The sequence below is a fragment of the Hoplias malabaricus genome, chromosome 14 (genome assembly GCF_029633855.1).
Source record: "Hoplias malabaricus isolate fHopMal1 chromosome 14, fHopMal1.hap1, whole genome shotgun sequence".
Classification (NCBI taxonomy): Eukaryota; Metazoa; Chordata; class Actinopteri; order Characiformes; family Erythrinidae; genus Hoplias; species Hoplias malabaricus.
In genome coordinates, this window is record NC_089813.1 from 15851355 (window position 1) to 15868563 (window position 17209).

A 17209-nucleotide genomic window follows, 5' to 3' on the forward strand; every position below is an offset into this window, starting at 1 on the left:
CATCTTCCCAAATCCCCTTTTCATGCCAGTAAATAAAGGGTGAGGGTCTATAGATGTCCAGCCGTCAGGACGTGACAGCTTTGGCATGGAACATTTGGGTTTGCTTAAAAAGAAAGTATTTTAAGTCTAGCATATTGAGGAGCTTACTATTTGATAGTTGATGATAGCACTTCAAATTATTGTAATGCTGAATTTCTTACCACTGCACCCATAATCCTGGCCAAATCTGAAGGCATTTCCAGATCCTGAGTGTAATTGAACTACATAATATTTTTTAATGAAGTGACCAATTTCATGGAGGTTCCTCTATGAAATATCAGCTTAAATTAAATTATAATTCTACTGAAACAAATTAGTTATACTGAAAGTTAAAAAGTTGGAAGAGAATTTGGAAACAAAAAGCACAAAATCTTCAGCGTGCTAAGCAGAGTTTTTGGGAGGTTTAAAGAAAGAGTGGGAGTTATCTTTCTTTCCCTATCTCAGTGTTTAAATACCACATCATTGGCTTCTTCCTTTGACAAACTAATCCACACCTGCTCCCTCCCTCAGCTCCTGTCAGTCTAAAAGTGGAAGAACTCTCCACTCTGCTGGATGGGCAGCAGGGATACCACTCTTTCATCACACTCATGCAGAAATAATTTACTGCTTCCCTGTCCAGAATGGGCTCAGCCAATGCTAAACTTGTATGGGACATTTTTAGCATGGTCCAAAGCATTGGTGCTGTGGGACTGGGCTATAACTGATCGCCTGAGAGAACGTGTGTGAACTGCAGTGTATTTATACACACCCTGAATGAACAGGATATTGAAGAGCACGTCCTGGAGTATGGTTTCAATATTTGAAGGGTCAGGAGTGATGCTGACCCAATTTAGTATTAGGCCCCAATATCAGCTATGATTTTGCCAGTTGGATATGACAATAAAATATATGAATATTAATATTGTTGTCTACTATTGATGTTTTATGCTATAAACTGCAATGCTGAGTGGGTATCAGACTAGACATATGGAATGACTTGGAGTGGAGTTTTAATCTAGACGTAATTTTTTTACAAAGGTAAACATATTCCTATTAATACCCTTCATTTCACAACCAATGTTGTATGAGAAGGCTTGTGAGTGGTGCAGTGGTGTAATTGTTGGTCCTATTATCTTGAGATGGTGGTTCCATGGTGATGTTTCAGCTTTCCAAGGCCAATACTCGAGATGTGTACACTGTGCCTCGCTCTTATGGCAGTTAACGTTGCCCCATCTGTCCCTCAATCACACAGACGTGGTGCCACTCAGGCATTTGTTGCCTTGCGAGACGCATCTGGGCAGTTGCTGTTCTTCAGCAATCGCCCTAGGGTCCAAGCAACTTATGTGGGAGGAAATTTGGGGGAAAATATTAACAATAAAATGTTGAATGAGCATATGTCCACATAGTATATATAGTCATATAGTATAACTATTATGTAAATATCAATCTCCTTTTTAACAGAAGTGTCATAATGTTATAACAGTCTTCTTTAAAGGTATTTTTAAAATGTCCCTATCATGGAAATATTAACTGTGTTTTTAAATAATTTAAATAAAGAGCAAAAAGTCATCTGTAAACACAGTAATTTGTAAAATCAACCACTTATAAATGTTCTGAATTATGATATTTCAAAAAAATCTTTATAGATTTACATACGTGTGTAGCATCAGCCGTAGTAACAAAGTACAGACAGTTGTAAGGAATTTTACTCTTTAAAATAAATAAAACAATAATAGCATGTACTTGCTTTATTTAGTATTGACATATTTATCTTTCTTGATTCACATCTCAATGTTTTTTTTATGTGGTGTGGGTGTGTGCTTGTGTGGCATGGCTGTATACTGTTGATGTCTATAGTTACAAACAAGATTAATATAGACATGACCTATTTTAAATTACACACACATGCACATTAAATTCTCTGTTTCTGTATTACTGCCAACATGAGGTGAAAAAAAAGCACTTAAAAATAAAAATTGCAAGAATAACACTACATAAAACATGAAAGGATAGCTTATGGAAAATGGCTGGAGAGAGCTCTACTGTACAGAACTGGTGCCACGTTGTGTTTATGCATGTAACGTTTTAGTAGAAATCATTACCACAAAAATGAGCTTGCAATAGAATTGTTTTAATACAATCTGTTATATGTAGCTCTCTCTCTCTCTCTCTCTCTCTCTCTCTCTATATATATATATATATATATATATATATATATATATATATATATATATATTAGTATTACAGAAACACTGCACTGTCAGTCATGGTTCTTGCTGAAATAAGGATTTGTTGATGTTTCTGCTAGTTATGTCTTATCATTTAAAACCTTATAAAGGTGCCATGTAGTCTTATGAGCAATGACCTACAATAAAAGGCATTGTTAACTGATTGTATTTAATGATTATTTGATGTTTGCCATGCTCAGATGTGATCCAAAATGAATGCATTAATATAAAAACAAAAATCCTATGCAAAAAATATGTATAATTATTATGATGTGTTTGATCATTTATCTTTCATGTCTTACAGCTGTGGGAATCCAGATGAAGCTTGAGTTCTTTCAGAGGAAGTTTTGGACAGCCAGTAGACAGGTAAACACTCCTCCCCTAAACTGTGGAAACAAAATTTAAAAGCTCATGTGATAAAAATACTTTTTAATAAGTTTATTTCTCAGCAAGCTTTCTTTTCTTACTTTTACTGACGTACTTACCAAATGATAATTTAAATTCACCATTAAAACAGCATGGCTGTCTAATTTCATTACTGGTTGAAGAATATGACTTAACTCTGGGCTAATTTAAATTGGTAGGAAATAGTGTTCTGTGATTGTTCACTAGTGTAAACTCTGTTTATATATATATATGAATAAATCAGAACAGAGGACTGCTTAATATATTAGAAAATCGGTGAGAGGTCATAGCAGCATGTTTCCTTTTTGCATTTGAGGTTTTGAGATGATTAAGTGGAAAAGTCTGAGACTTTTCTAACTCTTTATAAAAATATATATTAGATTGAAGTATATTTGCACTCCCCCACTAATCTTGTATGAGACAAGCAAAATGCAGAGTCATGAAGATTTTTGAGAGGCAGGGGATCAATAGGGCTTTTTATATGCCTAGCGTATACAAAACATCAGTAATGCAATGTCTGAAGTAGTAAATTATCCCGGGAACTCAGTGTGTCTTGAAAATAAATATGAAAGCTTATGTTACTGTACCAAGATAGACCACCTGCTATTGTCAATTTTGCACTCATTTCAGCATTGAAAGTAGCAAATAATAGGATAATATTTTTTGGACAAACATTTAATCTCATTTCTTTAAGAATAAATATGTTTTCTTGTGTACTGCCTCTGTGTGCACGTGTGTGGTTGCTGCACAGTTTGGCAGTAAGCTAAACTTTTTCAAATGTGTGATAGGGAGAGAAGTCTATTCTGTAGCTCCAGGATTGAACATGTAAAAGATGAAACTGTATATACATGTAAATGTTTGTTACAAATTAATGTGTTTAACATCATCCAAGTAATTTAATAAAGACGTAGTACACAGACATGAAGAAACAATATATAGTTTATCTAATTAAGTGTTTTGCTTGGTAACAGCCAAAAGATAAGGATGTTCTTAGATATGTTTATTACTAAAATTAGGATTCAAGATTCAAGAAATTCACATATGATAAATATGGTTTAAAAAAAAGAAATAATAGATAGGGTTTTTGGAAGCCGCTATTGTGAAGGTTCTAATTAATGATACAGCGACATACAGAATATCCTGTAATCTTAATCTAAACTGTGGTTACTTTTGTGTTTTTCCCCCACCATCCCTAATTATAACCAAGACAATCTAGCTCAAAAACATTAACAAAAACTGATACTGTCTCTCTCTCTCTCTCTCTCTCTGCATGAACTCTGTAAGAAATCTGTGTATATTATTACAATTTTATTGTCTATGTTCATTTTTACAGAATTATACATACAATATTTCATGGTGTGGATTAATTCAAGTATAAATGCATAGTACTAATGCTTATTTGATAAGCTATACATAAGTCTTATTATTCTTAGAATTGGTCACAAAACCACCTTACACAAAGAGCTGCCATAGACCTCTGACAGTTCAGACACTTGTACAGGGTTTGTACGGCTGCTTGAAAATTCTTAAATATTAATGTTGTATTTTCCAGGTTTGAAAAGTGCTGGCATTTTGGATAAAGTACTTGAAAATGCTTGAAATTGGAACTGTGTTCTTTCACAACAAATAGCTGTAAATAGTAACTGAATAGTTTGCTTTTTAGATGAAGAAATAAAAAAATATAAAAAATCAGAGCTCTGCGTTGCTCTCGCTAGCGCCTATGCGTGTGATAATGATGAGAATTCTCACTCTTTTTGGTGAAGTTTATTTGACTCGGCTCATCCAGATGTGCCGACTCTTTGGATCCCAAACGGCTCTTCATTATACCAAGGAAGAGAAATTTCTGCACTCTTGAGTCACATTTTCGAGAACATGTGAATATTAATTTGTTTATGTACACTTAATGATGTGCACTGTGTGATAAAATTGGGGAATGCTAGTTTTCATGGTGTCATTTTTATGCCAATACCTGAGGGCACAAAAAACAAAGGAAAAAATATAAACCTGCATGTTTAAATATATTGTGCACATTTTGTGCTGGAAAACATTAAAATGGACCTTGAAAGTGCTTGAATTTGACCTTAAACAGTATGAGCCCTGCTGTATGGTGAGAACTGGCAAGACTGGCCTGATGGCTGATATAAAGCCCACACCTTCCAAATCAACGAGGTAGTGAATACCCAGAGAACAAGGCTTGTGCATGTTGCTCATTTTACAGTTGACGTTTAGGATGAATTGGAAGCAAAAATGATCAAATTGGATTGAGCTAGTTTTGTTTTTCTTAACAATACTCAAGATACACACAGACCAAGTGCAGACATTTGAAATAATGTGTTTGTGTTTCTTGCTGTAGTGTGCTGCTCTGGATGGGAAGTGTTCCATCAGCTGTGACAATGATGTGAGTGTGCATACTTCCTCATGCTGACTCTCCAATATGTCACCTCAATCTGCCTTTATAAGACTTACCAAGTCTGTGTTTTATTTCCACTCTTACACCACTTGAGAACATGTGCTGTCAGATTTCATAATTCTAGTACCTTTATAAAATAAAACCTAATTTTATAATTTTACATAAAATATTTATGTATACTTTTGTATGTAGATACTTGTTTAAACTGGGTCATATTCATGAGTCTAAAAAGTTCAAATTTCTAAATTCCTTCCCTGGTCAACTGTAATTTCTGTTTTATGAAGTGGCCAAAACTAAGAACACAAGAACTAAAACAAATATGCAGCAGTTGGCCACAAAATGACACAAAAAAATTTTGTCGTTTTGTAGTCCTTGCTATGAAATTCCAAACTGCTTCTGTAAATACTGTAACACTGTTGAGCTGTCATACATAAACTAAAGATTACAACAGATTGGAAACATTTTCTGAAAAGTGGAGCCACAAAAATGTCCAGTAAACACAGTTGGGATGTTATGGTTTCACATACCATTGGCATTTGTGTATATCTGTTTTTTTTGTCCTTGAGCAATCTAGCCCATTTAATTAATATTAACAATGTTATCCACCAGACAGTCTGTGTTCTATTTTTTAAATGTATTTATTGATATTTTTCACTTGTCTCTGCAGGATATTAACTGCTATCTAATCGACAACAATGGTTTTATCCTAGTAGCAGAGGACTCATCTTTGGTAATACATTTATATATTTTTTAGTATTATGAAGGAGAAGACATAAAATAATAATGTGAAATCTTGTCAAAGTACAGATGTTTAATAGGTTTGAAATGTTAAAGCCAATGATATATGATCTTGGGAAGTTGTGGCTTAGCAGTGCCATATTATCATGGTACTGGGTCAATATTTTTGAGATTCATTAACCAACTACGGGCGGCACGGTGGTGCAGCAGGTAGTGTCGCAGTCGCACACCTCCAGGGATATGGGTGCTCCAGGGTGTGTCGCCCTGTGAAGGACTGGCGCCCCCTACAGGGAGTGTTCCTGCCTTGTGCCCAGTGCTTCCGGATAGGCTCCGGACCCACCGCAACATCTTTTTTTTTTTTTTTTTTTTTTTTTATTAAGATATCGACATAGATGCATTATTTCATCACTGCTTGGTTAAACATCTTGCTGAAATAATGATTATGCCAGTCATGCTATTCTCCAAGAAGATGGAGAATATTCATGTCCAAGAAGAACACAGCATCGACATTTGCACATTGTAAACATGATGGAGCACGGGGAGTTTGACTGATCAGTATAATCACCCAATCTCAGTCCCAGTTATCAATGGTGGTGTAATCCTTATCTGACAGGATTGATGCTATTATTAAAGCAAGCGAATCCATAACCATTCTTTTTTTTAATCTAAAAAATGTATTCATAATTGTATTTTATGTTGGGAATACTAAATCTCACTCTAAAATGTAGTCTATTGTGATTTTGAACAATGCCCACTATAATTACATTTCTTATTTACTAAGTTATTTGTTACCCTCCACAGTACAATCCTACAGATTAAATATATTTTGAATATACATAAGATTAAATGGAACTGTGAATAGGGTTCAGGGCATGCTGTGAATATATGTAAATAAAGAAAAGAGATAAGTCTTTGTATTTGTAGGCTGTGTACACTGTGATTCATTGCTCTCTCTAGAGGGAGCTGATTATATAATCGTTTACCACAGCATCCTCTCATGGTATTCATGCTGTCTTTCTATTTCTGTCTTTGTATTTGCATGACAGGCTCTATCAAACCCTTTAACACATGAGCAATCACCTGTTTTCTCACACAGACACATACACACACACACACACACACACACACACACACGTGTACATGTCGCTAAGGATCATGTCACTCCACAGGCGGTCAGTAAGCTTTTTTTTTTTTTTTTTTTTTTTGCTTCATGACATGTTTTAATCCTCCATCTCTTTAAGCCTATAGAACTCTGTTAAACTTTAATGTAGACTAATGCCTTTACCCCCCTCTTTTCTTTATTCTCCTTAATGCTTTTGAAAATCTCTCTCTCAGACAGGTGTATTCTTTGGAGAGGCAGAAGGAGCTGTCATGAGTAAACTATTGGTTATGGGTTCTTTTAAAAGGTAAGAAAAAAGGTGAATAAATATATCAGTAAATTTGAACATTGATTTCAATTCTTTAATAATACTACTACATAAACATGTTCAAAACTGAAGAGAATGTGGCTACTTTAAAGGACCACTATGTAATATTAAAACTTAAAATTACATCTTCAAAATCATTGTGATATTTCACTGACCTGTACTAAGGAGAATAGGGACTCTGTCATTGTTACTCTGGGCTCCACACTGCAGAAATTACACTATGTATCTTTTCGAGGACAGTAGGAACTCCCTCCCTCCAACTCTCCATTGATTTCAGTACAGTTTTTTAAAAATGAATTACACTTGGAGTTACCTTAAGACAGGGGTCGGCAACCTTTACCACTCAAAGATCCATTTGGACCCATTTCACAGTAAAGAAAACACTGGGAGCCACAAAACCCTTTTGAAATTTTAAATGAAATAACCCTGTGCATAACAGGGTGCTTTTTTTTTTTGCCTTTGTGCTATGTATAAACAAACTATACTGTGTTACATTTATGAAATCAATGAACGACTTCAGAGAAAATGAAATAACATTTCTGCATGCAATAAAATATTTTTAACTCCGAAAAAAATACATCGGGTTGATGGTTAAGTAAAATACTCAATGTCTATTTGAGTCCTTGTAGTAATGGAAAAAAAAAACGCCGAACTTAAATTATCCACTGGCAGCAAACAATATTGCTGTCCTCTCTCTGCGTGCCGTCATCATTTTACTGGCGGCGTGCAGTCAGCTGTCAAAAAGTTCAAGAAACCGCACACTGGCGGGTGTTGCACACTGGAAGTTGTGACGTGTATTAAGAGCGACAATATATTTTAAATAGTAAAATATTTTAGATGTTACAAGATCGCCATAATCTTCATAGAATTACATTATGAAAATGAACTAACTAAAGTAAAATACATTTTAATTAAATACGCATTAATTATTTTCAAAACTGAGCCGCACCAGAGGGATCAAAGAGCCGCAAGTCTAAAATATAACTTATAAAATAAATAAAGCTGCTTACATGAATGGCCCTTAAAAAGTGCTCTCATCTTTATTCGATTCATAATAATAAATATTAAGCCTATTTAATATGCAGCACACAGCATACTTCTTGATAATGGTTTAGATGCAATGTCGCTGATGAACATTTAATTTCTTTTTTTAATAATCAGTTTGATTAGTCTTCAGAGCATGTTTTTGGTTGTGGATTAATTGACTGCTTTAGGTTAACAACATTTTGATGAGGCTTAGGTCTCATTAAAGGGACAGAAATTTATTAGATTCTTATCTGTCTGAGGTCCCTGTCTTCCATTAAGTCTTGCTGTTTAGATCAATGTATTGCAAGAACTAAACTCTTGGAATTCATTTAAAGCAGCTCAACATCATGGAACGCCCTCCGTCATGCTTTACATCTCGGTTTTGTTTTAGTGTTTATGTGTAGGGTATTTATTTATTTATCCGAACACAATGTACATTTACCAACTTGGCTTTTATCTGTGCACACGACATTGTTCCAGACATGATGTAGAACATGACTGTGGTGTTAGGCCAGCATTTGATTTTGGACAACAGTGGTTTTCTGTGAATACTAAATTTATATTTATCTCAAGGATGCATGATATCATCAAATGTAGGAGATACTTGCTGCTTCTTACACTAGCCTTATATGGTGAAGTTTCTTTCAACACTGACCAAGCAATTAAAATATAATCAAAATCATATGCAAAATATTTAAATATTCCTCTATAATAATTTCAACAAATTTATTATCAAACAACAAACATCTGCAACCTCATCTTGGTCTCAAATTCTGTAGTACTTTTCATCCTTTGTGTAGCATAGGAATCTGTGTTCAGTGCAGAATTAGGGGGTGTCAAGAAAGGAGAAAGTTAATAGCCCAGCTCCATAGACAGTGATAACAGCAGGCTAACAAAGCAGAACAAATACTGTCACAAGCAGCTATTAAATCTGCTATCAAGTTAACATTATATAACCTGAGATATATAACTTATGTTAATTGTTTAGTAGCAAATTTTGGAAGGAACTATGGCAGTGACTTCACCATGTTATCTTCGTTGACGTCAGTTCATGAACGCTGTTTCAAAAATTCGAGATGAATGCACTTGTTTCAGCTGCACATGAAACAAGTGAATTGCAACAGCAGCAAAAATTTACTTTCATGACAGACTGAAACAGACTGAAAGTTGCACGAAAGGTTTGATGCCACACACTAGCTAGGACTCCCCGAGTGACACTCTGCTATCAAAGTGGGTTCGTGAGACAAGTGCATGCCATAAATATAAGGGGCATATTATTTTTTTAAAAATCCTGTGTTAATATTGCACTTTATATTGTGTACATGGAATGCCTGCCATCACACACATGATGAAATAAAACAAGCCAGTCAGTTTTTTTGTGTGCTGCCAAAGAAGACATGGGATAAATTGAGCTCTTCCGATTTTCTCTCCTTATTTGTTAATAATTTACTCCCCTTATTGCTTAATGAGCCCTCCAAGGCCAAGAGTTCAAGAGACCTCAACTGACCTCACTCTCTTAGGCTGGGTAGAAATTTTTCCTCCTGCTCCTTACAACAATCAGCATCATATCTAACCAATGCGGTGTCAGCTGCCATATGAGCTCTGAGTAGTTAGTGGTTTCCAAAAATGTTTAGCTGTCGTGTACTTTTTTGTGATAGTGGGCGTCTGAAAAAGAGGTTGTGGCTGCTCTCACATGTCTCTAAGGAAGCATGCACTTGTCTCATGAACCCACTTTGAAAGCAGAGTGTCACTCGGGGAGTCCTAGCTAGTGTGTGGCATTGGCCCCATTTTATAACATGTATTATTTTTCAAAAATATTAAATTCAAATGTTAAAACAAGTATTTCAGTTCAATATGAATAGGATAGGCATTGAACAGTTAATCCTATAAATAAATCAGGCAAAACAAATCTGACAACTATATTTCTATATCATACTCACACACATATATGCAAACAAAACACGCAAATTTGCTTTGTTACACACACACACACACAACCAGACATCTGGAGAATGGGGCCCTCTGCTGTGTGTAGTGAGATGGGAATAGCCAGGAGCAATGGGCAGTGCTATTAGCTGTGATTAACTGTGGAATGTGAGGAGGAGGAGGAGGAGGAGGAGAGCAGTGTATGAGGATTTTTCCATACAGGGCTCTGCACTCACATGGCCAGATTACATCCTCATCCTTTGCCCAAACACTGTCATTCAACACGGTAAACACACTAATATTTATGCCTGTAGCCTTTAGAAATCTCTCACTCTACAAAAGATCAAGGGAGAAAGATTATAATTCAGAGAAAAAAAAGTGTTTATATAAAACAAGTAGTTGATATGCTGATTAATTGTGCCACTGTAAAAGACTGCTTAGATCTGTGGAATGTGCTCAATGTGCCAGGTTAATAAAACATAGTGGATTTACTTTTGGCAGTAAAAGCTGCTTGACAATCACAACCTATGTAAATTGACTTCAAGAACTAAAAATGGTTACTGTGTTAATTAATAAAATATAAATTCACTGTTAATTAGACACTGATATTTTGCTGCCATTCAAATATATTTCACACCATGCTTGAATATGCTCTAAGACTAGCCCTCTCACAGCGCAATGCACTCCACATCAGCTAACAGGTGACGGTGATGAAAAGAGGCCAGCCTAGTCCAATCTGAGACAAGAAAACTGAAATAAGACCGAAAACACAAAACATATTCAGAATATATGTCTGAGTGAAACATGAAATTTGGTCATGTCTTAATGAGGTGGACAGGGTTGGGGGAGAAAGGTTATTAATGGTTAATATTGTTTTTCATTGTCCATCTGTGCACAGTGACAATCAATATCAAGATATTTTAAAGCCTGGTAAAACCGTTTTATTCAATTGAAGATAGTGGGAAAACAAGAATTTTATCTTGGATATAATGATGGATTCAGATTTACATGACACGGAATGTGCACAAACAAGATAAACATTGTTACATTTCGACTTTGGATAATTCGTGGTAAAATCACTGCAACACAGCCTCTTGTGGCAAATCCTAATAAATGATAGCCAATAGTAAAGGTAGCTTTGATCACAAATGTTCTGATGTATGACAACTATATTAATCTCTATATTTTTAACATGCATAAGTTTAATAATTTATTGATTATTTATTTAATTTTGTTAAATTTCCTTTAAAGGTATTGATTGCTGGGAAAATAATTTCAACCTAAGTTTGAGGCAATCAGTAATAGGACAATAAATATAGCTGTAAAATTGCATGCATGACGCATGCATGACGTGTGTATATATATATATATATACACACACGCACACACAAAATTGCAAAGCTAATAGACATTCAGTTGTCATTTAATGAAACTATATTCTTTGAAAACAATCAACATCTGTAATCTGTAATAAATTTTAGTTTTTATTTTTCTTCATAAAAATGTTATTCAAAATAAACTGAGTTCAACAAGTATCGCACATAACACCTTTAATCATTATTAAGTTTTCTCATTCAAATTATTCTAAAAATATATAAAGAACAAACTGCCTATAGTCTTTCTATATATACTTTATATGTATTTAAGAGGAGATATAGTTCCTTCTGGTGAGGCATGGGATTTATAAATCTTACAAGTTCTTCAGTGTTTAAAGTTATAAAGCACCTAAACTGTTTATAAGAAATTTTCTTTTACATTAAATGTTCATAGATTCTGACCCATGTCTTATTTTTGCCACGTGTGCCATTAGAGAGAAAAAATAAAGCAATATTCAGGAGGTAAAGACAATGCTTTCCAGAAGTGTATGTATAATGTCTTGTGCCTGGAGCTCAGTAAGGTTGTTAATCTCATCAGTTCTGAAGAATTAGGTGTAATATCATCTGCACTGTATTTACTTCTTCCTCTGTGGTTCTGCTTCTACTGGGTCAGAACATGTCCTCAGGCTGTGTAGAATAACATGTTAAACTCCAACAACACACACACAGCTTTCTCTCTCACACACATACTGCTCTGTGGCTCTCAAAGCCACTCCACACACCTGCACTGACAATCACAATACACACAGACTCAGTCATTTTTCATATCAAGCCCTAAAACACAAACACAACACATGCTTTCCAGCCTGGGGGCAGGCTTATTAAAGAATAGCCCGTCTGCACACAAGTTCATCTAACACACTCATAATTTCCCTTTTCTATCTGCATCTTCACACTGTTGGAATGGAATCAGGCTTCACACTTCAAACGCTCCCTCTCCTCCATCTTCATACACAGGATCTCTCTCTCTCAGGATCTGTTTCCCAAATTAAAGCTCACTGGATGACTGCTGGTATGACCCACATACCATCACAAAGATCCTGTGTATGCAGATAGTTTTGCATGTATGGATTACAGAGATATCAGAGATACTTGTCACTGGTTATTATGAGTGATGTCTTATAGGGAAGGATACAGCAGAGATTCTTGAACTCTGAATCAGTGGCAAAGCTAACTTCATAAGAAAAATAAATAAACAAACAAACAACTCCATTTCTGTAAAAAGTGGTTTAAAAATACTCAGCAGACCATACATCACACAATTCATGCTTTTGCAATTTCAGAAAGTATTTGTAACAGGACTTGCACAGATCATTTCTTTTCCTTCCAATAATCAGATAATTATCTGATTCCTCCAGTGTCTGATGAGTTTCTGGGTTATGTTGGTTGCTAACAAGGCCACCTCAGATTTAGAGGTTGCTGTGTGAGATCAGCTTGAATGCAGGAGTTTATAAACAAATAAATACATGTCACATAAAATATTGCTGATTATCGTGAATAATATATGATTTAATTACTTTATTGATATCTTTATTAATTACTATTTACACAGACATTCACATATGAATTTCATGAGTTGTATCATTTGTAGTAGTCATTTAGTATGTTAAGATTCAATATTGAATATTTAGTTTCCTCAATTTTTTCACATTAATCGCTAATCAATCTCTTTCTTTCTTTATCAACCTTCCTCCTACCCCACCCCAACCCCACTCTCTCTCTCCCAGGGTGACTCTGTATGACTATCAGGCAATCTGCAGGATCTTTGCAGAGAGCAGTGATGGTTCAAACAGTCTATTAGATGTAAGCATTAAAGAAGTAACTGCATTTGTAATAATGAATATGAATACATCATCATTTTTAATAGTGCTGTTTTTAGGTTGCCCGTGTAAACCTCCATTCTCCTCCTCTGCATATTGTCGGTGTCCATAAACATTTATCTCCAAAAAGGTAACTTCATAGTAGAAGGAAAAACAACTTCTTAAATGTCAATGGTATTCAAATATGGAAGTAAAAATTTTCGTAATAATCAAAATTAAAATAATTGAAGTGAAATTGTATTCCAAGAAAATTAAGTATTTCTATTGAACCATTCATAAGGATATATTTTTTTCACAAAGTGATGTGGCAAACAAAAAAATAGCTTTTCCTTGGACAGCGACAATTTATTTCCCGTTTTTTTTTTTCTCGTCTCTCTGTTTTCATCTTTTTCTTTCCCTTCTCACTCTCTCGGGTGGTCTGCCCGCACAGTGATGAGGGGAAGCCACATCCGTGGAGCAAAACCTCTATTGCGCTGTGTGTGTGTGTGTGTCATACACCATTCACTTCTAATCATCCCTCAGTATTTACTGCATTTCTCCATGCCCATGCAGCAGTGTGTTATATTTGTTATTGTTTACTGATTTAATCCTGTTTTGTGATTGATGGCTCTTTTTCCACAGCCCTACTTCGCCTTCTTCACAACTGTCAAGTGGCTGCTGACAGAGATTGTCATGTGAGAGAATTATAGCATTTTTAAAACCACTCTTTAGTCTGTTTAGGCACTGGGATTTGGCATCATCTTCCAAAACTTCATAAATTAGCAAAGGTCTGATGGAACCTAGTATAGCTAGGGGAATCCCAGTTTGTCTGTGTGAAACTGCTGAGCTACAATCTCATTTACTCCTGGGTGGGCTGACATCATTGTGTAGATTTCTATTGTCTTGTTGTCGTTTACAACTGTCAATGGAATTAATAACAGCCCAGGAAATAAATTAATATTTTACAGTGCCATCAGTAAGATCTGTCATGCAATTTTTGACACTAGTCACACTTGAATTTTCAATTTTTTCACATCTGCCTTTTTCTGTGTCCACAGATTTCTGTTGGAGTTCAACCTGTACAGTTGGTGGCACTCTGATTTCACAGCAAAGGGTATGTTTCACTGTGTTTATGTGTGTCTTGTAGATGTTGATGTTTATAAAATTAACTGGACTTCACAAAACCGTGTCTGAAATATTTATTATTGCATTCCTTTGACTCTACAATGAAACATTGATGACTATTCAAATATATTTGTAAAGACAAATCCTTTGTACTTAGGAAACTACTGGACCTTAAAAAAGTCATATTGTATTGTCAAACATATGTGGTGGACCATCTACTTTCCTAGTGTTTCTTTTGAAATCAAGTCTTCATTTGCTGCTTTTACAAAGTCTGCTCCTTTAAAGAAGGTCAAAAGATAGGTGTCACAACATGCTGTGAGCATTTGACTGCATCAAACAAAGTAAACATTAATGAGGCCAAAATGAATGGTTAATTCTGGATCAACAACATTAATTCTCCCTTTAGCCCATGCTTTGTCATATTTTGCCTTTATTTTTTTAATGGAGAAACTGCATGAATGAAATTCCTTGTATAATTCAGTGTAATTAACTATTTATCTATTTATGTGATTGCACTAACTGGAAAGCAATAATTCACAGTAAAGCCTGCAGCATTTTGTAGTCAGCAGCATGAACATGTCTGTGTCTAAGCACTTTTTTCCCCTATGTGAAAAATGAAATGCATTTTCTAAAATTACTGCTATCACGCCCTGTGGTATACAGAAATGTTCCAAAGTTGTTACACACTGCCATATGTATTTGTTTATTTCTGCGCATCCTCTTAATTTAAACATTATGAAGGATTTGAAAGATAAATGTTGCTAAAGCAACACTGTTGCAACCTGACACCATAAGTCTTGCACCCTCAACAAAATACACCACACACAATAGGATGATCATGAAGAAGCAGTAGTATAGTGTGAATAGCATGTGTTTTTTATATAATAGTGTTCAAATTTACTAGGAAACTTTAATAGCAGTCCTCCTTCTGGTCAACGATTAAATCCTTAACAACTCATCTTTGTTCATCAAAACGATGTATTTAAGTTATTGCCAAGGGAGAAATCTTCTAAAGACATTGTGTCTTAGATTTAACTCAATACCTTGGCCTTCATTCAGTATGAGCAGATATACGTATATGCAATTAGTCTCCATCTCGATCGACACACACCTCTCTTGTCACTCACTAGCAGCTCAAAAACCCTGCCCAGCAAGTTGATGGAACTGGTTTATTGTATTTGTTAGGTAAGAAAACCTGGTCTTTGGAACACTGCAGTTTCAAAGCCAAAATATTTAGCCATGAAACTGACTGCTTATTTTACTGCTTATACATGTTGTACAGTATTAAAAACACATCATAGACATGATAACATGGTTAAAAACTCGATCATCACAGAAGGGGGTATATAAATAGCAGTGTCTGTGTTCAGGAATGCCTTGCTTGGATTATGTATTTTATTTTTGTTTTGCCTGCTACATGACCTCATTATTCACGGAATTCAGTCACACTCAGATGGGAAATGTACACAGGGGAAAAAAAAACAAAAACATTTCAGCTTTAGAGCATTATGGTTTCTGGCAGGGTGCTATAGAAATAATTACTGCAAATAGCATTAATTTTTCCCACAGATGAAAAACAACTTAGACCAATAATTCCTAATATTGAAATGATGTTAATTAAACCAGGCACTCCGTTCTTCTCTGAAACTCATACATGTGCAACTGGAAATTATCGAGAAAATTCATCACAGTAATTTATTTAGAAAGAGAGCATTAATCTCAGTAAACTGACACTGCCTATGCACATAGCACCTATGTAGAAAGACAGGTTTGGAACCTATATAGAAGAAAATTGTTAAATTCAGCACAGAAATTAATATTTTCTTAGAGACACAAATAAGGCAAGTAACAATTTGCATTAGAACAGTCTGTGGTCTGATTTCAAGGGTAACACTAATGAATTATACACTTTGTAATAAAAACAATAATAACTGTTATGAAATACTTAGCACTGCAGTACCTCCAGCACTAGTCATTATTTAGTGCTCACGTCTGGCATATTTTAAACACGAAACTCAAGAGCAGCGATGCCATGCACCTAACCTAAGCTGACCAACACACGTGTGTGTATGTGACTCTGGTGGCTACAGAGCGAGACACTTTATGATCTGTGAAAAGTATGTTTTAAGAAGTAATATCCGCTTCTTAATAACACAGACATATTTCTGCCAAGGTGAAGCACATAAAGCCGTATCTTATTTCACAGCATCTTTGTCACTTTCTGCCCTTTAGCTGCTCTTCCTGTCTTAAAATATTGTATAAGTGGGGGCCTTAAACATATCAGTGAATTCAAAGAACCTGGAATTGGCCAATAGCTCAAATTATAACTCCATTATAAATTCTGTAAATCCCATTTAACTTCTGCTGTAGCACACTTAAGCACATCCACACATTGCAGGTTAAACATATTTTCTTCAGCATGATCTAAATGTCACAAATCCACATGGGCACTTTGATTTTTGCAAATGTATGAGCACTTTTGTTCATATTTATTTTCATAGTAAATATATGTACCCATCATCTACAGATAACACACTTTAAATGTGATATTACTCTCTATTTGAATCATTTGTGGGAAAAATAAAATGAGGTCAATGCAAAGATATTGTAAATTTTATATGAAACCCTTGAAAAAAATCAATAAAACTTGATATTTTCTTTTTACTAAAGCCTCTCTATTTTGCATACGTGATAATTGATAAACACAGAGCAGCCACAAAATTAAGACTAC

The 17209-nt window shown here is 35.0% G+C and overlaps 1 protein-coding gene across 2 annotated transcripts in view; it reads left to right on the plus strand.

Annotated features, from left to right (window-relative positions):
• Positions 1-17209, plus strand: part of cacna2d3a (calcium channel, voltage-dependent, alpha 2/delta subunit 3a) — a 220840-nt gene that overhangs the window by 188206 nt on the left and 15425 nt on the right. For both annotated transcript variants that reach the window (XM_066643291.1, XM_066643292.1), the window contains 7 exons: positions 2551-2612; positions 5005-5049; positions 5729-5791; positions 7135-7205; positions 13282-13357; positions 13996-14048; positions 14412-14467. In XM_066643291.1, the coding sequence (XP_066499388.1) occupies positions 2551-2612; positions 5005-5049; positions 5729-5791; positions 7135-7205; positions 13282-13357; positions 13996-14048; positions 14412-14467 (426 nt within the window). The remainder of the gene's footprint in view (positions 1-2550; positions 2613-5004; positions 5050-5728; positions 5792-7134; positions 7206-13281; positions 13358-13995; positions 14049-14411; positions 14468-17209) is intronic.